General features: G+C 42.9%; 4 protein-coding genes across 5 annotated transcripts; all 4 read right to left on the bottom strand.

Annotated features, from left to right (window-relative positions):
* Positions 1–951: 951 nt before the first annotated feature.
* Positions 952–4671, bottom strand: slc25a1a (solute carrier family 25 member 1a). The gene is made up of 9 exons (XM_085798129.1): positions 4308–4671; positions 3650–3757; positions 3453–3552; positions 2644–2782; positions 2451–2535; positions 2254–2358; positions 2013–2128; positions 1620–1693; positions 952–1537 (listed from the first exon to the last, which is right to left on the bottom strand). The coding sequence occupies exons 1-9, from the start codon at positions 4543–4545 to the stop codon at positions 1420–1422; spliced, it is 1083 nt and encodes a 360-aa protein (XP_085654255.1). The 5' UTR covers positions 4546–4671; the 3' UTR covers positions 952–1419.
* An 842-nt stretch (positions 4672–5513) lies between these two features.
* LOC146974601 (F-box only protein 39-like) lies at positions 5514–9124 on the bottom strand. The gene is made up of 7 exons (XM_085796841.1): positions 8992–9124; positions 8384–8859; positions 8132–8303; positions 7142–7447; positions 6572–6796; positions 5853–6029; positions 5514–5684 (listed from the first exon to the last, which is right to left on the bottom strand). Exons 2-7 carry the CDS (start codon positions 8836–8838, stop codon positions 5559–5561), a joined length of 1461 nt encoding a protein of 486 aa, XP_085652967.1. The 5' UTR covers positions 8839–8859; positions 8992–9124; the 3' UTR covers positions 5514–5558.
* A 699-nt stretch (positions 9125–9823) lies between these two features.
* Positions 9824–11812, bottom strand: LOC146974600 (uncharacterized). The gene is made up of 6 exons (XM_085796840.1): positions 11676–11812; positions 11372–11510; positions 11116–11233; positions 10933–11006; positions 10198–10428; positions 9824–10075 (listed from the first exon to the last, which is right to left on the bottom strand). Exons 1-6 carry the CDS (start codon positions 11714–11716, stop codon positions 10031–10033), a joined length of 648 nt encoding a protein of 215 aa, XP_085652966.1. The 5' UTR covers positions 11717–11812; the 3' UTR covers positions 9824–10030.
* A 7302-nt stretch (positions 11813–19114) lies between these two features.
* LOC146974599 (uncharacterized) lies at positions 19115–25666 on the bottom strand. 2 transcript variants are annotated; one of them, XM_085798125.1, is made up of 2 exons: positions 25366–25666; positions 19115–23233 (listed from the first exon to the last, which is right to left on the bottom strand). In XM_085798125.1, the coding sequence occupies exon 2, from the start codon at positions 23202–23204 to the stop codon at positions 21186–21188; it is 2019 nt and encodes a 672-aa protein (XP_085654251.1). In that variant the 5' UTR covers positions 23205–23233; positions 25366–25666; the 3' UTR covers positions 19115–21185. The 2 variants fall into 2 exon arrangements, with proteins under 2 accessions (XP_085654251.1, XP_085654252.1); XM_085798126.1 differs by lacking the exon at positions 25366–25666 and adding an exon at positions 24099–24362.
* Positions 25667–26795: the final 1129 nt, after the last annotated feature.

Raw genomic sequence — 26795 nt, 5'->3', positions numbered from 1 at the left:
AAATAGCTCGCAAAGCTGGTTAGTTTGAGGTAAAGAATAATAAAGTGACATAATATCTGACTAGAATAAAGTCTGCTTTACGGGTGCATCAGTAAATGCAAGAAAACCACTCAAGTGCATTGAAGTCATATGGCTTACACAGTTGGACATGAGAGGAAGTGAATTCAGCAGCTATTCTGAAATGGCTGGGGATGTGAGCCAAGGATTACAGGTCACATATTCCCAAACAAAGCCTTCTGATGCAGCTGCAGAGAAGTCAGACACCTTTTCCCAGTGAATCAATTCATGTAGAAAATGTTGTAGTTTCCTCAGAATGGCAACAATGAGCTCACAAACCCCCCCCCACTACCAAACTGACTCCTATCTCCTACTCTTAAGACTGCACGTGAAGTTTTGTGCTACATATGAGTTTGTTTCCTACAATATGTGCTTAATGGTTACTTGTGTCGGGTTAAAAACTTCCAGCAGGAGAGGTACTGACCCCAGACCAGTCTGTGTGGCCTCGACAAACCTGCCAGCCACCGTCAGCAGCAGCAGCAGCAGCATGGTGCAACAGGACAGATGCCAATTCAAGAATCATGCAGGCGTACTCGGCAGCAGCCGTAAAATGCACAATGAACAGTATCTGAACGTCTTCACCAGGACACAGAGAGGAAATTACTGTGAATACTTTAGTGCGATGATGCCACGAGCACAGTCAAGGAAGCAAATACAACACCACAATGTGTTGAAGTACTGCACAGACATTTTAAAGTACTGCAGCTGTTTGCGTCCAGTAGCATCTCCATTTTTCCCTCAGTATAGTAAGTACTTAGTGAATCAGAAGACACATTTATGGTTTCGGTACAAAGTGTTCACTCTACAACGTGTACAGTAACAATAGTCGTAGAAACCTAAGACAAACATATCTCTTTTTTAACCTACACAAGTTTTTTTTTTTTTATTGTCTCGTTTTCATTCCCTTTCTAATTTAAGCCTTTGGTTATTAATACCTGTCTGTGCTTCTTCTATAAATACTGTATGATTATGTTTCTGGTAATAAGACTCAAGAGGCTGAGTCTAAAAGTCGGGCCAGGTGCACAGGACAACACAGCACTACTACTTCATTTCACTTTTGTTTTTTCCTGTCCTTCAAAATAAAATGATCCCCCTTTATTTCTAAGTCTGACAACTAGAGAAGAGAGATGCAAAACTGAGCTGTTTTTCTGCAACTAGCCACTCTCCCTTCGTTTTATCACTGTGTTTAGACAAGGCCTGCAAATCAATTTATTTGATGAGTGGAAACTGGTCAAGATGAAGTGTCATCTGCTCCGGGCTGACGCACAGAGCTAGAATGAGCTAGAATAGAGGTGTTGAGTTGTGCGTAGCATGAGGCACTGGTCTGTGCTTCCCTCTGGACCTCTGCCATCGTGCAGGGTCCTACTGCTGGGTCTTCCACACATTGTTGAGTAGTTTGAACACCTCCTCATAGATGACAAAGACAATGGCCACGTCCAAGCAGACACGGCCCAGCCTGGGAACTGTCCCTTTGTAGAAGCTGCAGGGGAGAGGGTTGAGGATGGTTTATCTGCAGCAGTGGAAACCAAAGCAGAACAAAGCGAGGGTCGAGGTTTACTCACGCCTGTGGCCCTTCATGCTTCAGGATCTGGAAGGCACAGTCCACTGTGTTTTTGTAGCGGTGGGCCTCCAACCCCTAAAAGTCAAGTCAAGTCAAAGTGCTTAACAATTACAAATAAATACAATTGTGAATAAATACATTTGATAAAGAAGCAATAAAATAGACATAAATCTGTAAGAAACAATAAGAACCATGATGATAAAAACAATCAACTGTTAAAAGCCAAGGAGAAGAGGTAGGTTTTTAGCAGGGATTTAAAATTGTCTAATGTTGGAGCTGTTCTAACACACAGCTGTAACCGCAAAGGCTCGATCACCTCTTGTTTTTACCCGAGAGTTTGGTATATCGAAAAAAAAACCCATCTTAATGTCAGATGAGAGGGTCAGCTTCCTACCTGCATCCTGGTCTTTACCACATCAAGAGGCGTGTTTCCAAAAACACTGGCAGCACCGGCCGTCGCCCCGAACATCGCTGTGACAATTGGGTGCATCTCTCGTCTGGGATCGTCCCCTGTGAGGCCGAATCCATAAATTACATTCATGGAGAGTGGAAGAGATAAGAGGAAAATGCATCCATCACAGGACAGGGAAAGGACAGGGACATCGGATTGTTTTGCAGTACACAGACTTTCTCACCTTTGTACCAATTGCGCAGCAGGTTCATCACGTAGAATCGAATCGCCTGATTGGTCCCTTGTTTCAACACAGTCGCTGTCAGACCTTGATACGTCCCCCTCACACCTGAATGAGACAATCGTGTTAGGTTTCACACACATTCTGATTGGAAATGTAAATATGAGTCCTCTCAGATCACATTCATCCTGGACTCTTACCCTGCTCTCTGATGATCTCACTGACTCCATGAAAGAAGCCTCTGTAACGGGGTCGGAGGGAACACTGGTCATGGATCAGTTTGACCTGGAGGAGAAGGGAGGGACCATTTTTTTACAATGTTGATGTAACAGACATAGAAACGACTTCCTACAGTAAAAGGTGCAAGAAGCAAGAACACTGAGCTTCACCGACCTTGAGCGTCTCCATGGGACAAACGACGACCACGGCCTCTGCTATCCCTGCCCCTAACCCACACAGGAGACTCCGTGTGTTATCTAGTCGACCTGTAGCATCTCGCATTGGGTTACTGAGCATCTCGAACGTGCCAAACCTGAAGGTGACAGTCAAGAATAATGATGGTCAAAATAATAATAATAATATTTTACCAGGCAAAACATTAGGAACAAAATTCTTATTTACAGCGTTGGCCTGGCAAAACACTTTCAGGGGAAGAGGAAGAAAACAAAACAAACTTTAAAACACATTAAGCAGCAACGTCTCATCTCAGTAGTAGTGATATGGCTGACAAATTTGTTAGTTGACTGAGAGAAGATTAATCAGCACCGGCAAACATTTGATGGCTCCAATTCCGCAAATTTGCTGAGGGATCTCTGGACACTACCACATTTGATGAGATCAGCTTGAGTTCTAGGAATTTGATGTCATGACCATTTTTTCACTGAGTGATTATTCAATAGTTACAGAATATAATTAGTAACAGTAATCCTTAGTTGCAGGCAGCACTACACATTTGTCTGCCTTCAACTGAAGCACCATGAAATGCTGAGTCACTGCTTTGACATCGGTCAACTGTTAAATCAATTTCAAGATTACAAGCCTGTGTACTATTTGTGATGCTATGAACCAAAACAATGTGTTTTTCTGCTGCAGCTCTATTATGTTGTGTTGTGTGTTGTTTTTTTACATGTAATCATGATCATACATGTGTGGTTTTTTTTACATGAAATAAATACAACTGTATGTAACATGTGCATCTTCACCTCACTGCAGACTTGGGTATCGATCCATAGAGCAGGGAGCTGAGACCTCGATACAACCCTCTGAGCCCGTGATCCTGCACGGTTAACTTCACACAGTCGCCTGCACACACAGAGCATCCAGGTGTGAGTAACCCAGCAGAGGACTAGCACACAAATCTGCAGCCATGTCAGCAGTCACACAAGTCCCAGTGACCTACCGATCCCTCTGTATCGAGGAGGGTTGGCCCTCTCGTCCAGCTGCAGCTGGGTCTTGACATACTCTGTGGGGAAGGTGATGAGGATCTCGATCCCTCCGGCTATCCCTCCTGAATGAGAGGAGAAACACCGCTGTCAGGATTTGTTGACTCACTGTGCTGAATATTCTGTGAGCAGGATGACAACTTGCCACATTTTCTATTTCAGCATGAAAAAAAAAGATTAGATGCATTATTTGCAGAGTGATGCTGATGCTGGATCTCTGCTGGCACACAGGATCTTTATTTTTTGATTAAATGCCGTTGTGATGTGATCATACAGCAGTACCTGTGATGAACTGGAAGAATGGCTGATGGCTGCACCACCCTACATTCAGTGCACAATTAAAACCTTCAAGCTTCCTTATAGATAATTTAGATTAATCCAAATGAATAGTTCCCAGGCCTAGTAGTGACACATAAATACAGAAGAGACATGCCACTACATCATGCACGAGCTATAGCATCGCTGACGGCTGGATGCGTTTTGACCCAGTTCTGCATGGGCAGCTTTAATGTGCGACAGACTGAGATTAGGCTGTGCTATGCAGAAAGCAATGGGCGGCTATGATGGAGGGAAATATTTGCGTTGCAAAAAAAAAAAGAAAAAAGAAAAATCAACCTGCGAGGATAGCCTTCCCAGGATGCGTCATTTTCCTCCCTCCGATTGCAGCAGCCGCCAGGTTCCTCCTCGCCGTGTACGAGCGCTGATGGGCCGGCAGAGCGCCCAGCCCCGCCGCGGCGCTCAGGCGCTGGAGCGGAGGCTGCTGATGTGCAGGCGAGCTCGCGCATCCTCTCCTGACTCCGCTGCTCTCGCACGGACCCTCACACACGGAAAACGGCTTCAGCAGGGAGGACATTTTTCGGGGGGGTCGTCCGGGCCGGGTTAGAGATTTTTTTTTTTTTTACCAACCGTGGCGATTTCCCCACGCAGACAATGTCAGACACAACAAACACAGGAAGGCGCACCAATGTGGCGGCAGAGGGAGCATCAGTATTCAAATAGCGGTCAGGTGATGGGGCAGGCCATTGGCTCAGCATGCTGCCTAATACCATTATTCACTCACGTGACCATGCACGACTTTTGGCGACCAATGGCGTGGAGGATGCTGTTGTATTGATGTGTCGAGGCTAATTCTCACTGTCAACTACTATGATGACAACCCTGACAGAAATTAGCCAATATTATATAATCATACTCAGATCCAATATTATATAATTACACTTTTCACGAAATCTAATTAAACCATACCTAATTATAGATAGATAGATAGATAGATAGATAGATAGATAGATAGATAGATAGATAGATAGATAGATAGATAGATAGATAGATAGATAGAATAACTCCTTGCTAAAAACACTTCCTGCTGTTTTTTCCTTGATTTTTTTAATCCACATGCACAGCACAAGTACCAGTAGAGGGATAGTGCGGTAGATTTACACTAGTTTTTCTATTCTCAGAGACAAAACTTTGAAATAAAAGGAATAACATTAAAATCATACACTGACTTTGTTTCCTTGGCAGTGTCATGAGCCATGCAATCAAGAATTTGGTGTTTTGCTGTTGCCTCTTAATCCCTGTTGCTTTAAATAGTCCTCTCAACATGCCAGTCTACACACACGCAAACACACGCACACACTGCCTCCCCCAGTCACCCTTTACAATGAAAGTAGGTCAGTGTTTCCACATGCACACCCACAACCCCCACCCCTCTGAGATAAACAGTGACGGACACAGGGAGAGTCGGTCAGTCACACTGACAGACTGAAATGACCAGGTATTAGTCAGCTGATTTGAAAAAAACAAAAAAAAAAACAGGTGGATTTTGCTTTGTTCATTATTTTTATTTGTCTGGGGTTTGGTCAGTGATCATACAAAGGGGTAGACAATGGCAAGGAACTCCAATTGTTGGGGGAGCTGAGGGAAGGACAAAAGTATTTCCTCCAGCTGGTCTTCCTGGGCTTCGATGTGGTCGTCTACTGAGTAGATTCTGATCTGGAAGATGATTGACATGGGTATTATCAGGCATGCATATTCAGATTCAGATTCAGATATTTTATTCATGTACTTGGCAAGAAAATGTCTTATAGATGAGCAGTTGCATATACATCAGTATGTGTGTGTGTGAGTGTGCATGGGGCAGTATTGATCATCATTTCTCACTCTGATCTTGTTGAGTAAGATCCTTTGTGTCAGTCTGATTTGTAGCAGTTTCTGCACAGTCCTGATTTCCAAGAAAGCCCAGACTCTCAGCTGCTCCAGACGCTCACAAATCCGAACCAGCTCCAGCAGCTCCTCATCCACTGATTCATTGCAGTTGCTTAGGTCCAGGGTCAGATACTACAACACATTCACGTTGTTTTAATTCAAATATAAATACCTCAAAATGTAAGATATAGAAAAACTCTCTTAACTACACATTTTTTTTAATGTAAACTCTTTATAAATAAGTTTTTTTTTTTTAATCTAATGCAAAAATAAGAAAAAAGTGATCATACAATCCAGACCCATACAGTAGTTATGGTTGTCCCCTATTGTTGGCTGTTGTAGCATTACATAGAGGTGAATTTAATAGCTTTGACCTGAGCTTTCAACCAATATCACAGCTTAACTATTTCTTTTTTTTTGCAGTCAGTGATATTCAGTTTGGTGCGATTGAACATTGAAATTGTGAATGAGTGTCATGAAGATCCATTCAACAGTTCATTTGACCACCAATGTGAATCTCATAGTGATACCTTTTCAGCATCAAATTGCTGTTGAAATATATCAGTCTACATCAAAGTGGAGGACTGACAGTACAGTGCAAATGCATATATTTCACATACTGTGTTTCTAGGTTGAACATTTAATACCACCCCCCTACACTCTTGGACTCTGACCTGCAGGCTGCGTCTGTACTGGGGCAGCATGTTAGTGAGGAGGGACCCTGCGCTCCAGTCTTCATCGGGAGAGTAGAAAGCTGTCATGTTAAATTCTACCAGGGGAACCTCGCGATGCAGTATTCTTCCAAGACGGACTGCATTGATCACTTGGTCCACTGTAAGCTTGACTTTCAGGTCCGGGCAGCTCGACACCAAAGCTACCCATGATTCACCACTCACCACCTTGAGGGAGATGATGAAGCAGAGAGATCAAATGATCAAAGTTTTATTCTTTTCTTTACCATTTACAATTTGAACACGTGCTCACATTGAGCACCTTAATCCCAAAGCACCTAAACTACAAGTGTGCCAGGATGCATGTTTCACCAGGTGGATAAGTTAGATGTCCAGACTGTGCAGGTGATTGTTTTTACACTGAGATTTAAAGCTTATATTGTCAGTCTCACCACACCACAGCTTTCTATAATGTCTTGAATTTTAAACTGGGGAAAGTCCACTGTACCAAAGGATGCTACATCCCTCTAAGCAGTTTAGCAAGTAATGTCAGTCTTGATATTTCCCTCTGACCTGTCGGTGGGATTCATTCGAACTGCAGTGCAGTGACAACATTTGCAAGTGGCCTCCTTCTCTGGAGTTCCGCCTCTGTCCTCTGTGTCTTGGCTGGAGAGCCAACAGCAGCTCATCAGACAGACAGGAGTAACTGAGGCTCAGGTTGGTGAGGCCGTGCAGGTTACACAGGGCAGTGGGCACATTGAAGTGGTGGGAAGCGTGCAGAGAACCAGAAAAGAATCCCACCAAGTCCAAGGAGGAAACATAACATCTGGGGTACGAGTGTCTCTGAGACTGTGATAGAGCAAAGAGGATATCCAGGCCCTAACGTGGAAGGATGAGGAATCAGAGGGAAAGAAAACAATTGTATCATCTTTCTCCCTGCATTTAGAAAGGATAATATATAATATCATATATACAATTATTTCTTTAGTTTAAAGATCTATTGTTTTATTATGAAATTCATCATGTATGAAAAGGTGAGGGCATAGTATTGTATCACCCGTTTGATTCAAAGCCTATTTCTTCAGTTCACTTATATTTTTACCTAACATCTGTAATCACTGACTATGTAGTTTGTTCCTTTGATTTTTATGCCATCGCCATAATAAGCCATCTGCCCTGTTACATCACTGACTGACTTTAGTTCAGTTTTCAGTGTGTTTGCCGAATCAAGCTGTTTGCAGCATTTATGGCACAGAAACAGCCCATCTACAGCAGAGCTGATACATCTCAGTTGTTCTGTGGATTTTTATGCCTTTCGATAAAAGAAATTCCCCAGAATTTAACACAGTGCCACAAATATACGTGATCAATGCTGTCTGTCACCTATGGAGGGAACTCAAATGCAAGAAGGGAATTCAGTCGGTGACAATGATGAACAATACAGTCAATTTAACTTGAGTATTCAGTGATGAAGATTCATTCAGCACTTATAGTACCAGTGAGAGCTGATTTTACTTTTAATTTAACCTGTGTCAGCGATATCTTGGTGTTAGTGATGTTCACCTGCTGCATGTTGTTTCTCATCCCGTTCAGACAGACAGAGGTGAGCTTTGAGGCTCCTCTACAGAAGAATTCAACCAGGCAAAGAGTCAAAGAGTTTCGAAGGCCTAAGGTCCAGGATGACCGGTCCAGCTCCAGCCTTACAATAGAGAGGGACCGCAGTGGGGCCCTCACTCTGCAGAGACAGAATCATTGGTATTTGATTTGTAACCCAGATCTGGTCTGGACAGTTTTTCAGCAAACACGTTCCTTTACCTGGTAAGCTCTGTGAACAGTCCGTTGATGGTTTGTGCCAGTCGCTCGGCTGCCATGGACCTGCGTGGAGGGCACACACACACCTCCAGCCTCTCCAGGTAGGCTCCCAGATAACGGGCATAGGTCACAGCAGAGCAATACTCAGACTGCCTGAATTTGGACAGTCGACCACTGAAGTGGAAGAAGCGGTAGCGCCACAGAGAGGGAGAGTGCATGACTTTGTGCCAGTGATGACAAACGACGTTTGCATTCCTGCGGTCATTATCAGGAAGAAAGCTGAACACGAGCCGCAGACACACATGAGGAAGTGATGCCCAGCAGTTAACGTCCAACCAGCCACTGTGACAACCTTCATCACTGACATCTGAGGCATCGTCCTCAATTTCCCCGTCTTCAAAATCAAAACCTCCCATCTGAGCGCTTTCTTCTGTCAGCACGGGAAACTCTTTATCCATTTTCTCATCACAGGGTCACACCTAAAAAGAATAATTAGCAGTGTAAGTGCAATTTTTCAAGGTCAGAAGCTAATGACACTTAAGATTTAGGCAAAAGACACAAAAATCAGATCAATGTCAAAATAAAAACATCACTCTGAGGGGTTACTGTACCTGAAGCTACTAGCAGCCCAACAGTGGATAGAAGCAGCTCTTCACAGAATGTTTATGTTCTACTGTGACATCACAAAGACTCTGTTCTCTGCTGAATTCTCCATTCAGTTCATTCCAAAACATCACTGCCTACTTATTAGTATCACTGGATTCTATTTTCTTTGTTACATTATATTAGTTTTGTTTTTTTGTTTATATACGTATGAGTGTATATATGGGTTCTATAGTTTCTATTGTTGTTTACGTTATTATATCTTATTTTAAACTTATTAGTCATCCTTTTCTAAATATATATAGACGAAGGCTATCAAGGCTTTTAAATGTTTAATTTGTTATTTTCAGTTTGTATGTGAACAGAAGTGAGCTAAACTAAGCACCATTGTGTCTGTAACCAAATACATAGCACAAAGTCATACTGACGCAGTATAAATAAGTGATAAGTCACATTATACTTTCATTTATTTTTATATTTATTTTTTTATTAAATCTCCAGGATTATTCAGTGCAAAAATGAAAAAGTTAAAAAATAATGAATTAATTAATACTGTTTGGATTCTTGAGACAGTATTCTCACAATTATTTTTTTTTCTTTACGTGATTTTTTCCATTTTTTTTATTGGATAGGATAATGAAGCTATGACAGGAAATGGGAAGAGACAGAATATGGGAACAGACATGCAGAAAATGACCTTCCCAGTCAGGAGTTAACTGTTGATCTCCTGCATAAGGGACAGAGCCCATAAGGGACAGAGCCCATATGGGACGTGCTCCATAACCACTCACCCACCAGAGAACCCCTGACTCTGAATTTGATATTGACATGCAGTTTATTTGTACTAAAAATATCACAGAAATTAATCATGTACTCAAAATGAAACGAAGAATGAACATGGTTACACGTGTGTAAATAGACAGTTGTTCCCAGGTATTGCACATAACATTTAGGCGACAAGAATTTCCTGAGAGCCTTTTTACAGAAAGTAAAGAGTGAGTATTTTTTCAAAAGTACATGCAGTATTTTCTCTGATGATGACTCCTTTTATTTGTTCGAGTTCCTCAGCCCTTCAAACAGCAAACACTTGGCCTGTGAAGAGAGAGAGAGAAAACAGTCTGGCTCTCTAGTAAACAGAGTCACACAAGCTTTGGTATGTTTGGTTGAGACTTTGGGCTAGTGTGTCTCTATTTATGTCTGTGTGCGTTTATAACCTCGTGCCACCGAAGTGTGTCAGGGGGCAAGCCCAGATGGCAGTGAGGGCAGGTGTGCATCTGATTGGGCACTTCCTGGTTTCTTTGCCCCCAGCAAGGTCCCTCACTGCCCCACAGAGGGCGACATGTGGAGTGAAAGGACCAAGCTACACCAAAGTGAGGTCGAGGATCTGTCTGGTAGTTCACTTTCTGACCACTAGAGGGCAGTGGTGACAAAGGATCGGAGTCTTCCTGCAACACAGGAGAAAGCTGTGTGACCAAAGAGGGAAAATTTGCCCTACAGTAGAGTCCTACTATAATTCAAAGAAGACAAAAGTAGCTTAACATGAAATACTAATCAAATTATATAATATCAGAGGTGGGTTGGCGACCGATCCAGGGTTTACAAAGTCAGCTGGGATTAGCTCCAGCCCCCCTGGCAGCCCTGTTAAGATAAGTGGTCTGGCTAATGGATGAACAGATGATATAATATCAGAGTGATGGGTCACTGTGCTGCACTTTCATAACCTGTTAGGTCAAAGGAAATTATCAATTATGTCACAGGATGTTATGAATTCCCTTTAAGGTCCAGCTGTTGTTTTGTTACCAGGTCCATGAAATTGATCAATTTCCTGGCACCATGTGTTATTATTTTCTATTACACAAAGGTTCAGTTTGTGAAATCAAGACAATTCTCAATGTGTCTCAACAGCGTTGTCTTGGTGAAATAATGCATTTAGTCAAAAATGTTGAAACCTCTTTAGCAGTTTCAGGACGATACTCTTCATCAAGAGACCTCAGACAATACCAGCAGGGTTCAGATGTGTGATCTGTGGAGACACACCGAGATTTAGCACAACATATCTCTCCTAGCTGCACATAAGCTTGTGATTGCACAGATCTCATATTACTGTAGTGAGCTGTGTGTATTTGACTCACTCTGTGTGTTGGAGGGATGAGATGACACTGAGGGGTGGGTCAGCTCTTCCTCACTTGGCAGGGGGGTCGATGGGAGGCTGTCAGCATCGTCCTGTGTGTTTGTGTCAGTCACAGTCTCCTGTGGTAAGGTCTCTGTGTCACTCATACATAGCTACATCCTCCTCATCATCAAGGATATCAACTGAGAAACTCAGCAAAATCGGATGGAGGTAAGATAAAAGTTTGTAATATAAATGAAAGTCAGGTTAAGTCTGACCTGACTGGGCTCTACCACAGCAGGACATGCATCACTGTCTGCCAGGACGTCCCGCTCTGGCTCCTGGAGGTTTTGGGGCTCATCGTCATGTTCTCTGTAGTCCTGAGCCTCCGTGTCAACCTGGGTAGAAGTCGTCCCACTGAGGTTTGAGAGAGAAGCAGCAGCATTTACAAACATGTCCCTTCTAAGCGTCTGACTAGAAGGTTATCAGCCAATCAATCTTCAGCTGATTACACCGCCTCTACGGTTACACTCAAGACGAGCACCTGATTAGCCATGAACATTCAGACTCTTCTTGTCTTACCTTTCGGTGCCTTCTTCCCATTCCTCCATCGCTCCCTCCATCCCTGCTCATGTGTCTCCCTCCCAGGGTGCCTGGTGTGTTATTTTCTCTTAATCCCACCGTTCTTTGACTTTTATCCCCTCTTCCCCAGCCCCTGTGTGTCCTCTCCGTCGGCCTGTCTGCTCTCTCCCCTCCCTCTCTGCGTGTGTGAAACGGAAACTCCAGGTTTTCAATATTTGATGTGTCTGAATAGCTCACAAGGAGGTTTTCTGTAAAGAGTAATCAGGTGAGGGCTCTGGTGTCCCACAGGGGGACAGAGACATAAACAAGCCTGTGAATACCTACACTGGATATAGAAAATAACATGAGGCACATTTACTTTATTCATAGATAGATAGATAGATAGATAGATAGATAGATAGATAGATAGATAGATAGATAGATAGATAGATAGATAGATATGTGCATTTGTTTATTTACATGTTTTGCAGTGCATTGAGCCCTCAGGGCCAGAGGGACTAGTTGTGAACTTATAGCAAAACTCGCTCTAAATTAAAAAGAGAAGATACACTTGTTAAGTGTCTACTGAACAATTAGCCCGGGGCAGAGCGATAACCAAACTTTATTCAGGGGAGTCTGTCACGTTTTAAATAATAGCAAGTTCACAAACTGTTTCTTTTATCAGTGAACAACTGTGTGGGAAAATGGGGCTGTGGGAACATATAGGCATGGACCCCTGACGGCTAGCTTCTCTAGTTGTAGAAACTTTAGCAAGTCTATTTTCTCCACGCGCAAACCGCGATCAAAAAGTCACACATAGCCACAAATAATGCTCAGAACAGCACCAAGCTGCACGAACAGACTAGTGCAAGCAGGGTCCCAGCACATAACAGGAGGCATCAAACATCTGTTGGCTTAGCCTGGTTTCTATTGAAAAGAGACGAAGACAACTCACCCACTCTTCATCCAGTTACGTTATGCAGCAACTTTCCGCGTCCAGGCAGTGACCACACTGACCACTTCCCCAGCATTTAGACTCCACCGCATCTCTCCCTCTTTTCACTTTTGTCCTCCAATTTCCTTCAACTTGTCTTCAGTAAACTCGGTCTCAAACTAATCGAAATGAAACCAGTAGTCATTGTTCTCAAACTGCATAAACTCAGCCATGTTGTCCTTCTGTGATGTCTGCTTGTTACTGCCATGGTTACAGGTAGTCGCCATAGAGGGTAGTCGCTGCCGTGGAGGCGATTACCGAGTGAAGGATAGTCCCGCAGCTCAAGGATGAAAATGTGGGATTATTACTCCATGATGCAATGCAGTCAAAGTCCCTATGTATCTTGCCTATCAGTTTATAAAAGTTATTATCGAGTGTTCACAGGGAAATGAACGGAATCACGCATTTCTAACTTTTTATAAATTTGCGGGAGAAAATCACGTAAACAAGCGCGAGATTAGACGCGACGTCACACGCGAGATCAGGACGACGTTTGTTGCCGGAAGAGACTGGCTGTAACGTGAAGCAGGCATCACAGAAGGGACAACAAGGCTGAGTTTATGCAGTTTGAGAACAAGGACGACTGGTTTCATTTCGATGGGCGCCCCTGTCAGTTTGAGACCGAGTTTACCGAACACGAGCTGAAGGAAATGGAGGAGAAAAGTTAAAGAGGGAGAGATGCGGTGGAGTAGCCAGACTATAATATAGATTTCTAGGCTAGCGGTGGAGTCTAAATGCTGGGATGTTTGTGCTGCCAGTCGGCCTCGGACGTGTCAGTGTCTGGACGCAATGCTGGACGCGGAAAGTTGCTGCATAAAGTATAACTGGATGAGAGTGGGTGAGTTGTTTTTGTCTCTTTTCAATAGAAACCAGGCCAAGCTAACATATGTTTGATGCCTCGTATTATGTGCTGGGACCCTGTTTGTACTGTTGATGCAGTTTGGTGCTGTTCTGAGCATTTGTGGCTATGTGTGACTTTTTGATCTGCGTGTGGAGAAAATAGACTTGCTAAAGTTGCTTCAAGAAGCTAGCGGTCAGCAGACTTAATCTCTCGAGGGGGTCTAACTCGGTGTCACCGTGCCTTGAACTTGGACCATATAGGTTAAACTTACGCCGGAATATCCCTTTAATGAGCAGTCCTGTGTTGGTTGATTGAAAACCTAATTTTATCACTTAAAATATATAAAAGTATAAAATATTATGCATCATCATTTGTTTTGTTTTTTTTACTTTCTGTGTCAGCTTCATTTGAGAAAAGTGGTTTAGATTAGACTGGATGGTGGATGTGTCATTCTGTACATTGTGTTCATTCAGGACTGCCATCTTGTGCTCACAGCAGCATCATGACTGACTGCATTGTAAGTGACTAATTCTTCCAGCAGATGGAGGGAGAGCTTTTCTTTTGTGAATCATTAACTGCAGATGGTCAAACTAGACCAACTCTCACTCTCTTCTTCCCTCTCTTTTGTCCATTTTGTCCTCCTGGCATTTCATCTCTTGCATGGGTAGCTCTCTATTTAGCTCTCTATCCCTGTGTGTTAACTTCCTCCCTGGCATGAGTGTGTGCCTTCCCAAACTCTGAATAATCCCATCAGACATGACATCCAACACACATCAGCGAATGCCATTTTCAGCCACAATTATCAGCTAAATTATGTGACTTGGGTTTTAATTTCAGGGTCGTTTTGGAGAGCTGTGGAATGTGTGTGTACATTATCGCGTGTCACTAAATGGTTTCTGTGTGCGTGTTGTGTGCCGGCGCACTCACTGGTGTGTGTGTGTGTGTCTGTACGTGTCATCCTGTAAGTGCACGGCAGGTAGGGAGTAATTTGAGTGTTTTTCCTGTATATGTGTGTTTTTTGTGGGAGGAGGGAGACAGGAACATAAGTGGCGATGACTCACCAGTCTTTTGTGACAGTGGCGCAGAGAGAGTGCTTTTCACCCATTTCCCTCCCTTGGGGCTTGCATACAAAACGAGAAATGGAGAGAGGATAAAGAAGAAAAGGAGAAGAAGATTGTGTGTTAGGGAGCATTAGGGAGGGGGGGGCATGGATAATTGGAGGAGAAAAAAAGAGAGAAGATGGAATGAGGGGAGAGTGGGATAAAGAAAGAGGAAGAAGAGATGAAAGGAGGGAGCAAAAAGACAAGGGTTGCAGAGATCATAAACAAAGGATGCAGTTCCAAGGGAGAGGCCTTTGCAGCTCTGCCTCTGTTGTCCTAATGGCTGGTAAAAGCAAGGCTGATGAGGCTTATTATGGGCCAATGATTACGTTCAACAATGGTAGTTTAACAGACGGCACAATTAACAAACATGAGGAGGATGGAGCCGCAATGACGAGGTTCAGATTTAATTTGAGAAGCAACATCGTCTGGGGAAAGTTCAAACATCTTGAGCAGCTTTCATACTGGCAGATGTCTGAAGAGGATGTCTAATGGCCACAGAGAATCTACTGGATAAACAACTGTGTTGTTCACCGGATGCAAGGCATAAAATTTGCTTGTGTACACTAATCCTATACGTATGCCCAGGGCTACCTGTTTTATATGTCATATTTTACATAGCATTTTACTCTCCAGTACTTGTCAACATGGTGGACTATAGAGTTCACTGGGTCAGGAAAGGCATGATGTGCTGTTTCTTGGTGGTTTTCACATATGCGGTGATGAAGACAGGTCATGTGAGGATAAATATCTATCAGCAACATTTCTCATGTGGAAATCAGCCCATGTGAATTTTTCAAAGTAAGAAAGATCAAACAGGACCAAGTCATCTTGTGAGTCATGTAGAATCACATTAAGTTTTGGCAAACACCTGGATAAAATGCTACAGTCATGCACGGTAGAAGTGCAAGAAGCTTTCTTTCTTTGTTTTTTTTATTAATCCCAGTTTAATTCAGTTTGAATCATCAAATCAAACTTTTTTTTTTTTAATGAGTAAGTTTCATGAGTAACTACGGCGTAACAAACCCACAGAACCCAATAGAAACAGAAAAAAATGGGAATCAGATGAAAGGAAAACCCATCAACTAGCCTACCATTTGCTGAACAACAACAACAAAAAAACATAAACAAGATACTGCTAGTTGCCATGCAACCTAATATGACCCATTTTGTATCAGTGTTTGCTGTGGTAATTTGGTCCTATTTCAGGTGGTGTGGTTTTTTTTTTTTTGTTGGAAGTCATGTCTAAACAAATAAGCTGCACTCTTGCAGAACCAAATCTTTTGTTGGTCATTTTGCATTTCGCATGCAGAAATGTATTGCATATAGTTGAGTAAAGTCGTCTGAGCTAACATCATGCTGACATTTAAATTCAAAGGTTAAACTAAAAACTCTGCTGCTTTAGAAATGCATGGTGATTATTTAAATATATTGTGAAGATCTTGTAGCTGTTTTAAGTCAATATCCATATTGTAATGGCTGTTTGCTTTATGTTTCTGTGACTGTAAATGCATGGGCTTGTTGGGGCCTTTACTGATGAATTGTTGTCCTGTCAGACTCTTTTATGCTAGGTGCTGGACGTATACCAGATATTGTGCCTTTGAGAGTTCGAGGCTTTTGAAAAAAATCTAATTGCATTTTAATTATAGCACACCCACCAGGCAACAAAAAAAGATTACTATAAGGACGTAATGTGATCTAAAGCTTCACACACAATCATCCCATTGTACTGGACATTTTTTAAATCTCAATTGTGTAGTGTGTCGCAGAAATATGAATGTGGGAATGTAAATAGCAGTGCAGCAACAATGCTCCTTTGTCCACAGCTTGGCAACAAGGTGTAAAAGGAGACTTTATGAAAGGCTTGTATTTAAAAGCAACAGTCTGTGAGATTTCACTGCATTATATCACATGATACATTTGTCACAGGCTTTATGCTAGTGTTTAAATGACTGTTCAAAAGTCCTACATGTAGCCTACATGCATGTAACCGTCAATAAATCAGAAACCCATTCTTTTCAAGATGCCAATAGGACAGAGGGCGTATTATTCAAATATATGATGTAGTCTCACTTATGCACCAGAGTGTTATGTTTAACTCGATATCGGCAAAGTCCTCTGATATCGGTATCATTTAGAGACACAAAAAGTCCCAATGTAATTTAATACATCTTATTAAATGAATATAATTTAATATAGTATATGATATGAAATTTACTGAAGTGAAAAATTATATTAAATGAAATTATTGTAAATGTCATTTATTCTATTTTGATTAGAACTTCCAACAAGTTTGTAAAACTTTATTATGTAGAGCTACTTTGAAAATTAGCACTTGCTCTTACAGCCCCCGGATTTTATAATCTTGCTGTGAGCAGGTTGCAACACCCCTGAAGGAGAGCAGAGGTGTCTCCAGAGGCAGGAACGGCAGATGAAGTCGATAGACGGTGGCGACACCTACAGTATATGGATAAAAGTGAGTTATGATGATGGACACAGTATTCAGGGCAACCTGTCATCCCAACACCAGTGGGCTCTGAGCTGATTGGACAGCCTGAATGGTGTTACACATGTAACCTTCAGTGGCCACAGTGCATCAAACTTTAGGCTGCCACACCTTTAAAAAATAATTTTAGATACAAGTGGAGATCCCCACAGAGAATTTTCCACCTGACACCTGACTCTAAAGTTTCTCTCAACTCTACTCAGCTTACTGTTTATGGAAGATGATGCACAACAGTAATGTAAATAATATACTGTAGAATCACATGGAATAAGATGAATGACCTTTGACATTATTGGACTTGTGATGGGGATGATCAAAATCAATGCAGCAGGACTAGAGATATTGTATTCATCTTCAGTGTTAAAACCTGCTGAAACTGAGATTGGCAGTATGAGTCATAGATTCAGATGTGTGGTGCTGGTAGCAGCTAATATCGCCTGCAGCTGGTAGCCTGAAGCAGAGATGAGGAGCACGATAACAGAGCCGCACTTCTTTTTGACTTTTAATCTTAAATGTTCAAAGCTGTGGTCTTCACATTCAACCAATGCTGTCTCAGGTTTACTTATTTATTTAATTATTATGTTAAATTAAGATATTTTGTCACTGACACTAGAGGTGAACCAGGCAAGTACTTGCAAAGAAAATTTTAGGCCTTTCCATAAAGACACTAGTCACAAATGTAGCCCCACCTACTTGACTCACCTCTGGTTTAAATGATTGTGTTGTGACTTCTGCTAATTGCCAACAAAGTCCTACCACCAACCCTGGGGTGTCAACATACTGCACTGCTGTTGACCTTAATGATGTGTGGTGTGCCTATTGTGTTGCATCAAAGTCTCTGGTTACATTCAGGGACTATCTGTAAATCGCAGCCTGCATGTGAGGTGTTTAGGGAACATCTGTGAATTTTAATGTAAAAGTCTGCATGTTGTTATGCACATATATGTTTCTTTGCAAATGTCCAGAAGGCTATGTTTCATGTTATTTCACTATAAATGTTACAGACAAGGGTGACTTACTCAGCTGTCAGCTGCTCTGGTCATCCTACTGATACTAGTTACATCTTTGTGTTGGTCTCAGTACAGCCAGCTGATGGCTATCGGCAGCTGCGGCCACACAATTCATCTTTACAGTCAGTCAATGAATATCCAGCTAGCTTGGATATCTGCAGAGGGTACGAGCCGTAATTAAAAATCATAACGTGGTGTCCAAGAATCGCTTCAATCAGCCAAGATAAAGCCATGAACGACACCATTCCAATCAACTAGTGAGCAAGCTGGCGAGATAACATGCGATTAGACCATATTGACAGGCTCCTAATCACTGTCAGTATTTGTACCACTGACGGCACACATAAGGTTTGTTCTGATGCCAGACGAGCAGCAGCCAGAGGCACTTCAAGGAAATTATAGCAGAAGGGCATACTGCCCGTATGAGGAGAGAGTGAGGAGGAGGTGTGGAAACCAGATATGGCAAAATCTATCTACCAAACACCTTTCCACCGGCCGATTGGCTGGCTTCAGGCAGGAGCGAACATGACTCAATCTTTATCTTGAATGCCAGCAGCTAAATTACTATACAGCTCAAAGAGAATGTGTGTGTATATGTGTGTCTGTCTGTATGTGTGTGTGTGAGCGTGTGGTCCTGCGCAGTAAAGTGTACAGATGGATGACTCATCCACCAATCATGTGACTCATCAATCACTGCAGTTACCATTTCCCTCCCTCCTTCAGAATTTTTCCTTTCTTCACTTATTCCTCCCTTTCAGTCCCATTCTTACTGTTTTTCTCATGTTCGTTATAATCATTTTTGAACATAATAAACTCCCTCTGTTTTTTCCCCTTGATTTTTCTCCATATTGGCGCAACTGTGACAATATATACGTTTTTTTCTGTCACAAGGCTGCAACTGATTATTTTCCTCTTGTGAGTATTTTGATTTATTTCGATCCTCAAGAATCAAGTGTTCTTGCTACAAGTACAACATAGCACTCTCCAAAAAGCCATTAAAAAACTGAACTTTAATAAAATAATTGCTTTTATTTTTTATCATATAGCAAAACTAGTAATCATCATGCTGTTATTTACACATTGCACGGGCATATTTATTTCACACTGTACATCTTACAATGCTAAAGGTGACATCAACAACAACACTCTCCTTTTACAAGACAGATGGCTTCACTGTGGACACAGTGGCCCTCTTTCCTTTTTGAGATTTCTTTTTTTTTATGTTCACAGTTTATTCAGAGAAAACAACCATCTTGAATTCTCCATACTGTTTTCTTTTTTCTTTTTTTTTGTTCTTTTTTTTTTGTTCATTTTTTAAGATGCAAGTAGAAAGACGTGCATTTAACGGTTTAAGCACAATCCCTGACTCCCCGGCCTGAAACTTTTCAATGAATTTCTTCTGAAAATGAATAAAATGTTTGTAGCCTCTTGGTGGAGATCTGTTTAAAAGGCTGCAGAACAGATAGTGTGATTTCAAGTACTTTTTTTGTGGAAAGAAAGGGAAATTAGGTGATGATATGATACAAGCAAAATGGCAAAAGAACAATATGTGAAGACACGAAAGATATGCGAGTAAAGATGTGAACTGGATATGACCAATGAGATAAAATTAAAAGAATATATGTGTATATACAGATATACACATGTGTATTTAGAACCCAATATATATGTATATGAAGGACTCCTACAAGATCAAGGAGTACTGTGTGGTGGTGATAGTGGCTCTGCTATAAATATGTTGACACAACAACTTCTGGATCCCAAAATGATTGAAAACCCTTAGTCCACCAGGTTGGAAGTGTTTAGTGTTTAAGTTTGTGCTTTTGGAGTCCACAGGGTTTCTACATTGGGACCGGCAGTGATGATAATATTATGCATTATGATATTTCCCTTATAGAACCATGGTGCTTGTAAGGCAAAAATCTGAAATCTTGAGTTTGAAAAACTGAAATGTGTGTATTTGGCACCTTGCAAATTGCAGCTGTTAAAGTTGATCCAATCAGGAATAAGAAAGGCAACTACGCTACCGGTCAAAGGTTTGAGGACACGTCAGTTTGTCCTGTTGTTACTGAAGTGTATGTAGTGAACTGTTGACACAATGTCTCAGTGTTTCTGAAAGAAAAGCAGACGACAATTAAACTGTAGCAATGTGCAGTAGCCTACCACCTCCTGCAGTGCACTGTTGTCCTAATAATGCATCAGAGGATGTAGTAACACATTTTGTACAGACAGAGGGCTCATGAGTCATCAGCCTTGAGGAAGTGTTTACATTAATTTGCTTAATGCTTGATTTAGTTTTAGGATTTCAATAAAAACTGATACAGTGGGGGCGTTCTTAAACTTTTGACCAGTAGTCTACACACATCAAATACAACAAAAATGTACTGTCAACATTTGACAATCGCAATGTTCAGTTTTTTTTTTTTTCATATTTCTGTAGATAAGAAGTCATTGAACTACTTTAGTTTTGTAATATGGCATACAGAATATAAAACGAAATACAAAGTGATGCTGTAAACATGGTTCTCTTACAATGGGCACATCTGCTTGTGAATGTGTCAAAAATGTGATAATACTGTATGTAGGCGTGTTGATGTATGTGCGTCCCTGTGTGTGTGTGTGTGTGTGTGTGTGTGTGTGTGTGTGTGTGTTTGTCAGTGTGTGCGTGAGAGGGTGTGTGTGTGCTTGTGTGTGTGTGTGTCCTCTAGAAATCTCTGTATAATGCAAGAGCATCAGAGGTTGACCTGAATGGAGGCAGACATACACCATGGTATGTTCTGTTTCAAAATGTAAACTGAGCAAGAGGCTGAACATGGTAACAGGGAGCTCGAACTGGGACCCCTCCGTCCTCTCCCTGACCGAGAAAATCAACAAAAAATACAGTGATTAAAACAACAGAAATCTAACTCTTTTTTCCCACCTTTTTTTTTTTTTTAAACATCTGGACCCTTCAATTTCCATCAGGCTCAAAACACACATCTCCTCTGTCTTTTTTCACCTCTTTTAGCTTTTCTCCAGCTACTGTATATCTATCCCACCTCTGTCAGTCCCTCTGATCTAAAAAATGTCCAAAAAGTCTCTCAGTACATTCTGCGCTTCATGTAGATCCTCTCAATAAAGTTTTCCAGCTCCTCCTCACTGTCCAGCTGAGGCACCAGCCCATCTTCCTCATAGTCATCACCCGGTGTGATCTGGGGATAGTAGTACGGGGGTCGCCTGCCTCTCCTGGGTGGGGTTATTGGTTTTGGGGGAGGTAGGGGTTGGTAGGTCCGTGGGTGAGGAAGGATATAGTTAGAGATATAAGGAGTGAGAGGCAGTCGTGGCGCTGGTTGCTGCCTCCAGCCCTGCCCACGGTTCTTACCCCCAGCCCTGTGCCTGCGCCTCGGGGGCTGGAGGTCAAGTTCTTGGGGGCCGAACGGCTGGTCTCTGGAGGGGGGGGGCTTGCCATAATATTGTTGTTTGGGATATGGGAAATAAACAGGGTAGTATGCTCGATATGGCTTCTGGTAGTATGGATAGGAGGGGAAGGCTAAGAACTGTTTCTGGGGTTTATACCAGTAGTCGAGCTGCTTCTGAGGCTTGTACCAATATTCCTGCTTATATGACTTGACTTTGTCCTTGTGCCATTTCTTGTTGGACTTGTTGTACTTATAAGGGTTTTTCTTGGGGTTTTTTGAGGCTGTGTAGTGGTAGATAGGCGGAGCGGCCAGAGGAGGAGGCACCAGAGGCCTGAAGCGTGGGATCACGGGGTTGCTGTTGATCGGCTGCTGTTGCAGCTCTTTCCTTTTCTTCTTCTTCTCCTCCACATCGCTAATAATCTCAATCACGTCGTCGGCAGGCAGGTGCAGCTTGCTGCTGATCTCGATGAGCCTGTCAATCATCTGCTGGTCCATGTCGTCTTCGTCGGGGAGGATCTCCTCGGAGCGCTTGTCCTCGGCGGTGTTGCCCGCGGCTCCCATGCTGCTTTTCTGCCTGGGCTTCATGTAGGACTGCTGCTTCCTCCCCATGTACTGCAGCAACATGTCAGAGGCGATGTCAGCCAGCCTCTGCTCCTCCTCTCTGGCACGCTCCGCCTCCTCCTGCTGCCGGAGCACCTCCTGTTTCTCTGCGCGAGCTCTCGCCTCCTCTTCCATGTGGGAAAGGCTTTCCTCCTCTTCCTCAACCTCCTCCTCCAGCTCCTCCCCTTCATCCTCAAAGTCATCCATGAAGTTGCCCCCCTTGACGGGTTGGTTGCGGGACTGGTTCTCCTGCCAGTGCTGCTTCTTCCCTGCTCGCGCTAGCTGGGTGTTGTACGCCTTGTAGCCCTTCAGCGGAGGCAAGATCTCATTATCTTGGAGACCCAAGTCAATATTTTGGAAGTAGCCTCTTATTTTGCGCTGCAGAGAGAGATCATCCCCCTGTGAGGTGGTACTTAGCCTGGCCTTGTCTAATAAACTTTCCAGTTCCTTGCCCACCTCCTGCCCCTCTTCTCCTTCTCCTCCTTTCCTTTCCTTCTCACCTCCACTATCAGGGCCAACAGGCCTCCCTGGATTCTCCTCTGACCTTGTATTTTCATCCTCCTCCTCCTCTCTTTCCTTTAAATCATCAGCCTGAGCAGCTGTCAAATGGCCCACAATTAGCTGTTCAATAGCCTTATCAGCCCTCCGCCCCTCCCCGTCCTCCTCCGCCCCCCTGTCTCCCTCCGTCTGCCCCGTCCTTATCTCACCACCCGCCAACCTCTCAGTGGAGGCCAGCTCCCGACTCTGATCCTCTCCCCAGTCTCTGTTTCTGCTCCCGCTCTCCCCCGGGTGGTCCAGGGCCTCCAAAAGCACGGCGAGCACCTGCGCAGGGTCTGTCGCTTTATCTGATTGGTTATCTCGACCCGTGCCGCGGCCCCGGTCTAAAGACACGTCGTCAGGGTCGGGGAGACTCTGGGGAGGGGGCGAGAGAAAGGGGGCGAGGCTGTCCTCTTTCTGGTCTGTCCGGGTGTGCCCCTCCACCCCTCCCTCCCCTCCCTCACCCCACAGAGGGGTGGTGCCAGCCAGCTGCGGAGTGACAATGAGCAGGACCAATAGGATGAGGTGGGCTGTGGAAGGGGCGTGATGACAGGTCATGACCATGCAGAACCGGCAGGAGGGAGGTTAAGCACCTGAAGAAGAAGAACAGGAGGAGAAGGAAGGGAAGAGGGAAGAGGGAGAGGGACAAAAAAACATGAGGGATTATCTGAATATCATTTGTTGTAGTTTCCCCCCTGGAGCAATGAATTTCAATCTGGCAACATGAGCCTGTCTGGATCATTGAACTGTGCTGCCTTTTTTCTTTTTTTTTTCCTTTTGTGAAAAAGACAGAAATAGTTGAGTGACTTTAGGATTAGAGCACAATCAGCCTTTAAAAAAAATAAAGAATATCATTTTCAAACAATATATTTTGCCACCACACAAAAGCAGTTGTCACTGAGCACGTTTGAGGACAAAGCACGCGCCCAAACGCAGTCTAATGAACCATGGCAAACGCAACAAAGAAAGTAGAAGGTTTCTCTCTTTCTCCTGACATAACTTCATATTTTTTGTTTTTTATTCCATGTGTTGTAACGGAAAATAAAATTCTAGTTTTTAATATTTCTCCTAATGTCCATTTTGGTCCATTGCTGTGTAACCTCAGTCCATGTGGAAACACAGATCAAGCTCTGATCTGACCATATAAATCATCTTTGGATGTTTGCCGCGTGAGCTGCCCGTGTCTTTCGGGAGGAATATCATTTGCATACAGATATTGCGCCCTGGACCCAAACACGAGACGGTTTTTTTTATCTGCAGTCGTGCGTTAACCTGGTCATTATCTTCCCAGCGCGAGGATGAATCGATTGAGAATAACGCACAGTGGTGTTTTTTTTTTTTTGTCTTGTTCGGAGATTTAACGGATGAAACTGTAAAATAGCCAAGAAATGCACGTTGAGGAAATTAATTTTGAGTCTAACTAAAAAAAAAAACTAAACAAAAAATAATAACTCTCACCTCGTCCTCCAAGTCAACCCAACCACAATGCGCGCACCTGCCATTTTAAGCGCCTCGATCTGTTCTACAGGGATAACAGGGAAAATACAAATTGATCCGAGGTTTGTCTCTGTGTCAGCTGTGATTTTGGTGTTCCGTGCATCACAGCGATGTGACCAGGAGACTGGTCTCGAGACGGCACGCACGGGGAAGTCATGCGTAAAGCTGGTGGCTGTGGTTGAGCTATTTAACCCTACGGTCCCTGCGCAGTCCGGTCAAATTGTAAATACGCGGCTTGATAATTTTTTTTTAGCAGATAAACCCTTTTTTGCACAAGAGACGAGGGGGGGCAGCGTGTAAGAAACGCGGCTTTGTCCTTGTGTGGTGGGAGCATGTTTCTCCTCGGTGGCAGTGGTGGAATGCAGACAAGCGCAAATTTGGGCAGCACCGCACAGCGCAGCGTGCAGCACGCAATTCTAACTATTTTTTATTTTTTTTTAATAAACTGCACCAGTAAGGCGGGAAGCGAAAGAAACCCTCTTAATAAAGTATCTGGCCCGCAGTATATGGTCCAGACTTTAATTCAATCAGAAATTAATAACTAAAAATCGAAAGTCAGCCCTTTCTGCTGCTCTTATAGCTCACAAATTATTATTTTTTTGTTACATTCCAGTCTGAAAAATCGCAACAAAATTTTTGCTGGAGCCCCTGATTAGCAGTTGCACGCAGAGATAGACATGAATATAATATATAATAAAATTATCCGCAAAGTGCAGTGGGTTTATTTCTCTATCATCCCCCCCAAAAAAGAGAATGAATAGAAAATTAAGGATATATTTGTTTCTTCTTATTGCACATATTAAGTAGCCTATTACTAGCCTATATCAAACATATTTATGCTTTTATAAAATGCTTTCTTTTTAAATGATGTTAAATTTTAAAAGATATTCAAGAAATGAAATCATGAGAAAATGTTATAAGAATATTGCTCAGTTACCTATGTAACACAATATATTCCGTTTTCCACATTAAAAAAAAGTCACAAACAGTTGACGTGTACTTCACAGTTAGACATCCAACAGCTGCAACAAAAAGATCGATTCTACTGATAAAGTTTAAAGAATTTTAAAGCAAATTCTTCCACACTTAACAATCCTAACGAGTCACACTCCTCTGCTGTGGGAAAAAAAATGCATTTTAACAATAACTGATTGTTCAACACTTTGAAAACGTCCTAATCGATCTGAATGGTATGGCTGGTGAATGATGGAGGTTTGGTTCCACTTACCTGGAGTCCCACTCGGGGGGTGGGGAAGTGGTGAAACTCACAACGCGGGTAAAGCCAAGATTATTTCATGAATAGTGGATCACCTGAGAGAATGTCTTTGTCTTTTTTCTCCTCTCTCTCTCTCTCTCTCTCTCTCTTTCTTCAGCCTGTGACCAACATCAAGAAGAAGAAGAAAAAACAAACTGGCGGTTCTTTATTTAGTTGTGTGGTGTGTTTGTATGGCGCAGCAACGGTTCTAATGTACAATTGAGTGAATGTTTTCAGCACCACGATCAGCGCAACTTTATTGTATATACCCTCGGAAGACCACGTGACCGCCCCCCTCCCCTCCCTCTCCTCTCCAGCCCCCCCCCCAGCTGCAGGCAGTGCTGACGTCACTTCCATTGATAAGAATGTTGGTGTGGAGATGGCACTGCGAGTCTAGGCTGGCCCCAGCTGATGAATGAACGGAAACGGCATGAATGAAATAGTACTTTTCCTCAATGAAAGGAGAAAATTGTAGAGATAGAGCTGGTGCACAGCCATTTTCCTTCTCACATATTAAAGGTTAGTGTGCTGCTTCTTCCCTCCTTCCTTCCTCTGCTCAGAGCTTGTTTCAGATTCAGGAGCAGAGGTGGTGGTGGTGATGGTGGTGATGGTGGTGGTGGTGGTGGTGGTGGGGGGGGGTTAGTGACCTCCTTCACAGCCTATCAATTAGGGTCATTTGGTGACGTGCTTCAACGAAATCAATGACTTGCATCTGCAGCTTCAGACAGAAAAAAAGTGGTGTGTGTGCACTCCAGAGGCCGATTTCTCTCTGCATCCCCCGGCTGTTGTCTGAGGTGGCCCTGCTCCTCTGTGGCTTCATGGCTCACGGGCCACGAGAGCAGCCGTGCTTTGCTGCTCAATTTCTGCTCAATTTCCAGGGAGTGCGCAATTTTCCACCCGCTGTCTCACATCATTTCTTGCTGCTCTCCATCTGTCAGCAGCACATTGTGCTCTTAACACGGCCCCCCTCATCACAATTCATTTTCACATCACAGGCACAACACAAGGCTTTTACACATACATCTGTAAAAACACACACGTGCAGGTAATGCTGGATGACTTAATGAACATGAACACAAACTCCTGATATTGTATGAGTTTATGTGATTAGTTCATGTTTAATGGATGTTTAATTAATGAGTATTAAGTCACAGTTTGTTTATACATTAATTCATGTGGCAGCAAATTTGCTTAAATACAATTACAGCCACATAAAGCCCATGCATTAGACTGTGAACCTGTATCTTCTCTATGGGAAAAATAAGAGCCTGTGACAACCACAATAATAATCTTTGTATATGTCACATCTAATTGAGGTCATAAGATAAGATGTACTTTATTGTCCCCTTCAGGGAAATCTGACTTGGACGTGAATTACATGGTACATACATTAAAACCACAGG

This window comes from Trachurus japonicus, chromosome 14 (genome assembly GCF_045865225.1).
Source record: "Trachurus japonicus isolate A0001 chromosome 14, Traja_1.0".
NCBI classification, from domain to species: Eukaryota; Metazoa; Chordata; class Actinopteri; order Carangiformes; family Carangidae; genus Trachurus; species Trachurus japonicus.
Note: the sequence above shows the minus strand (reverse complement) of the source record. Positions and strands in the feature narration are given on the sequence as shown.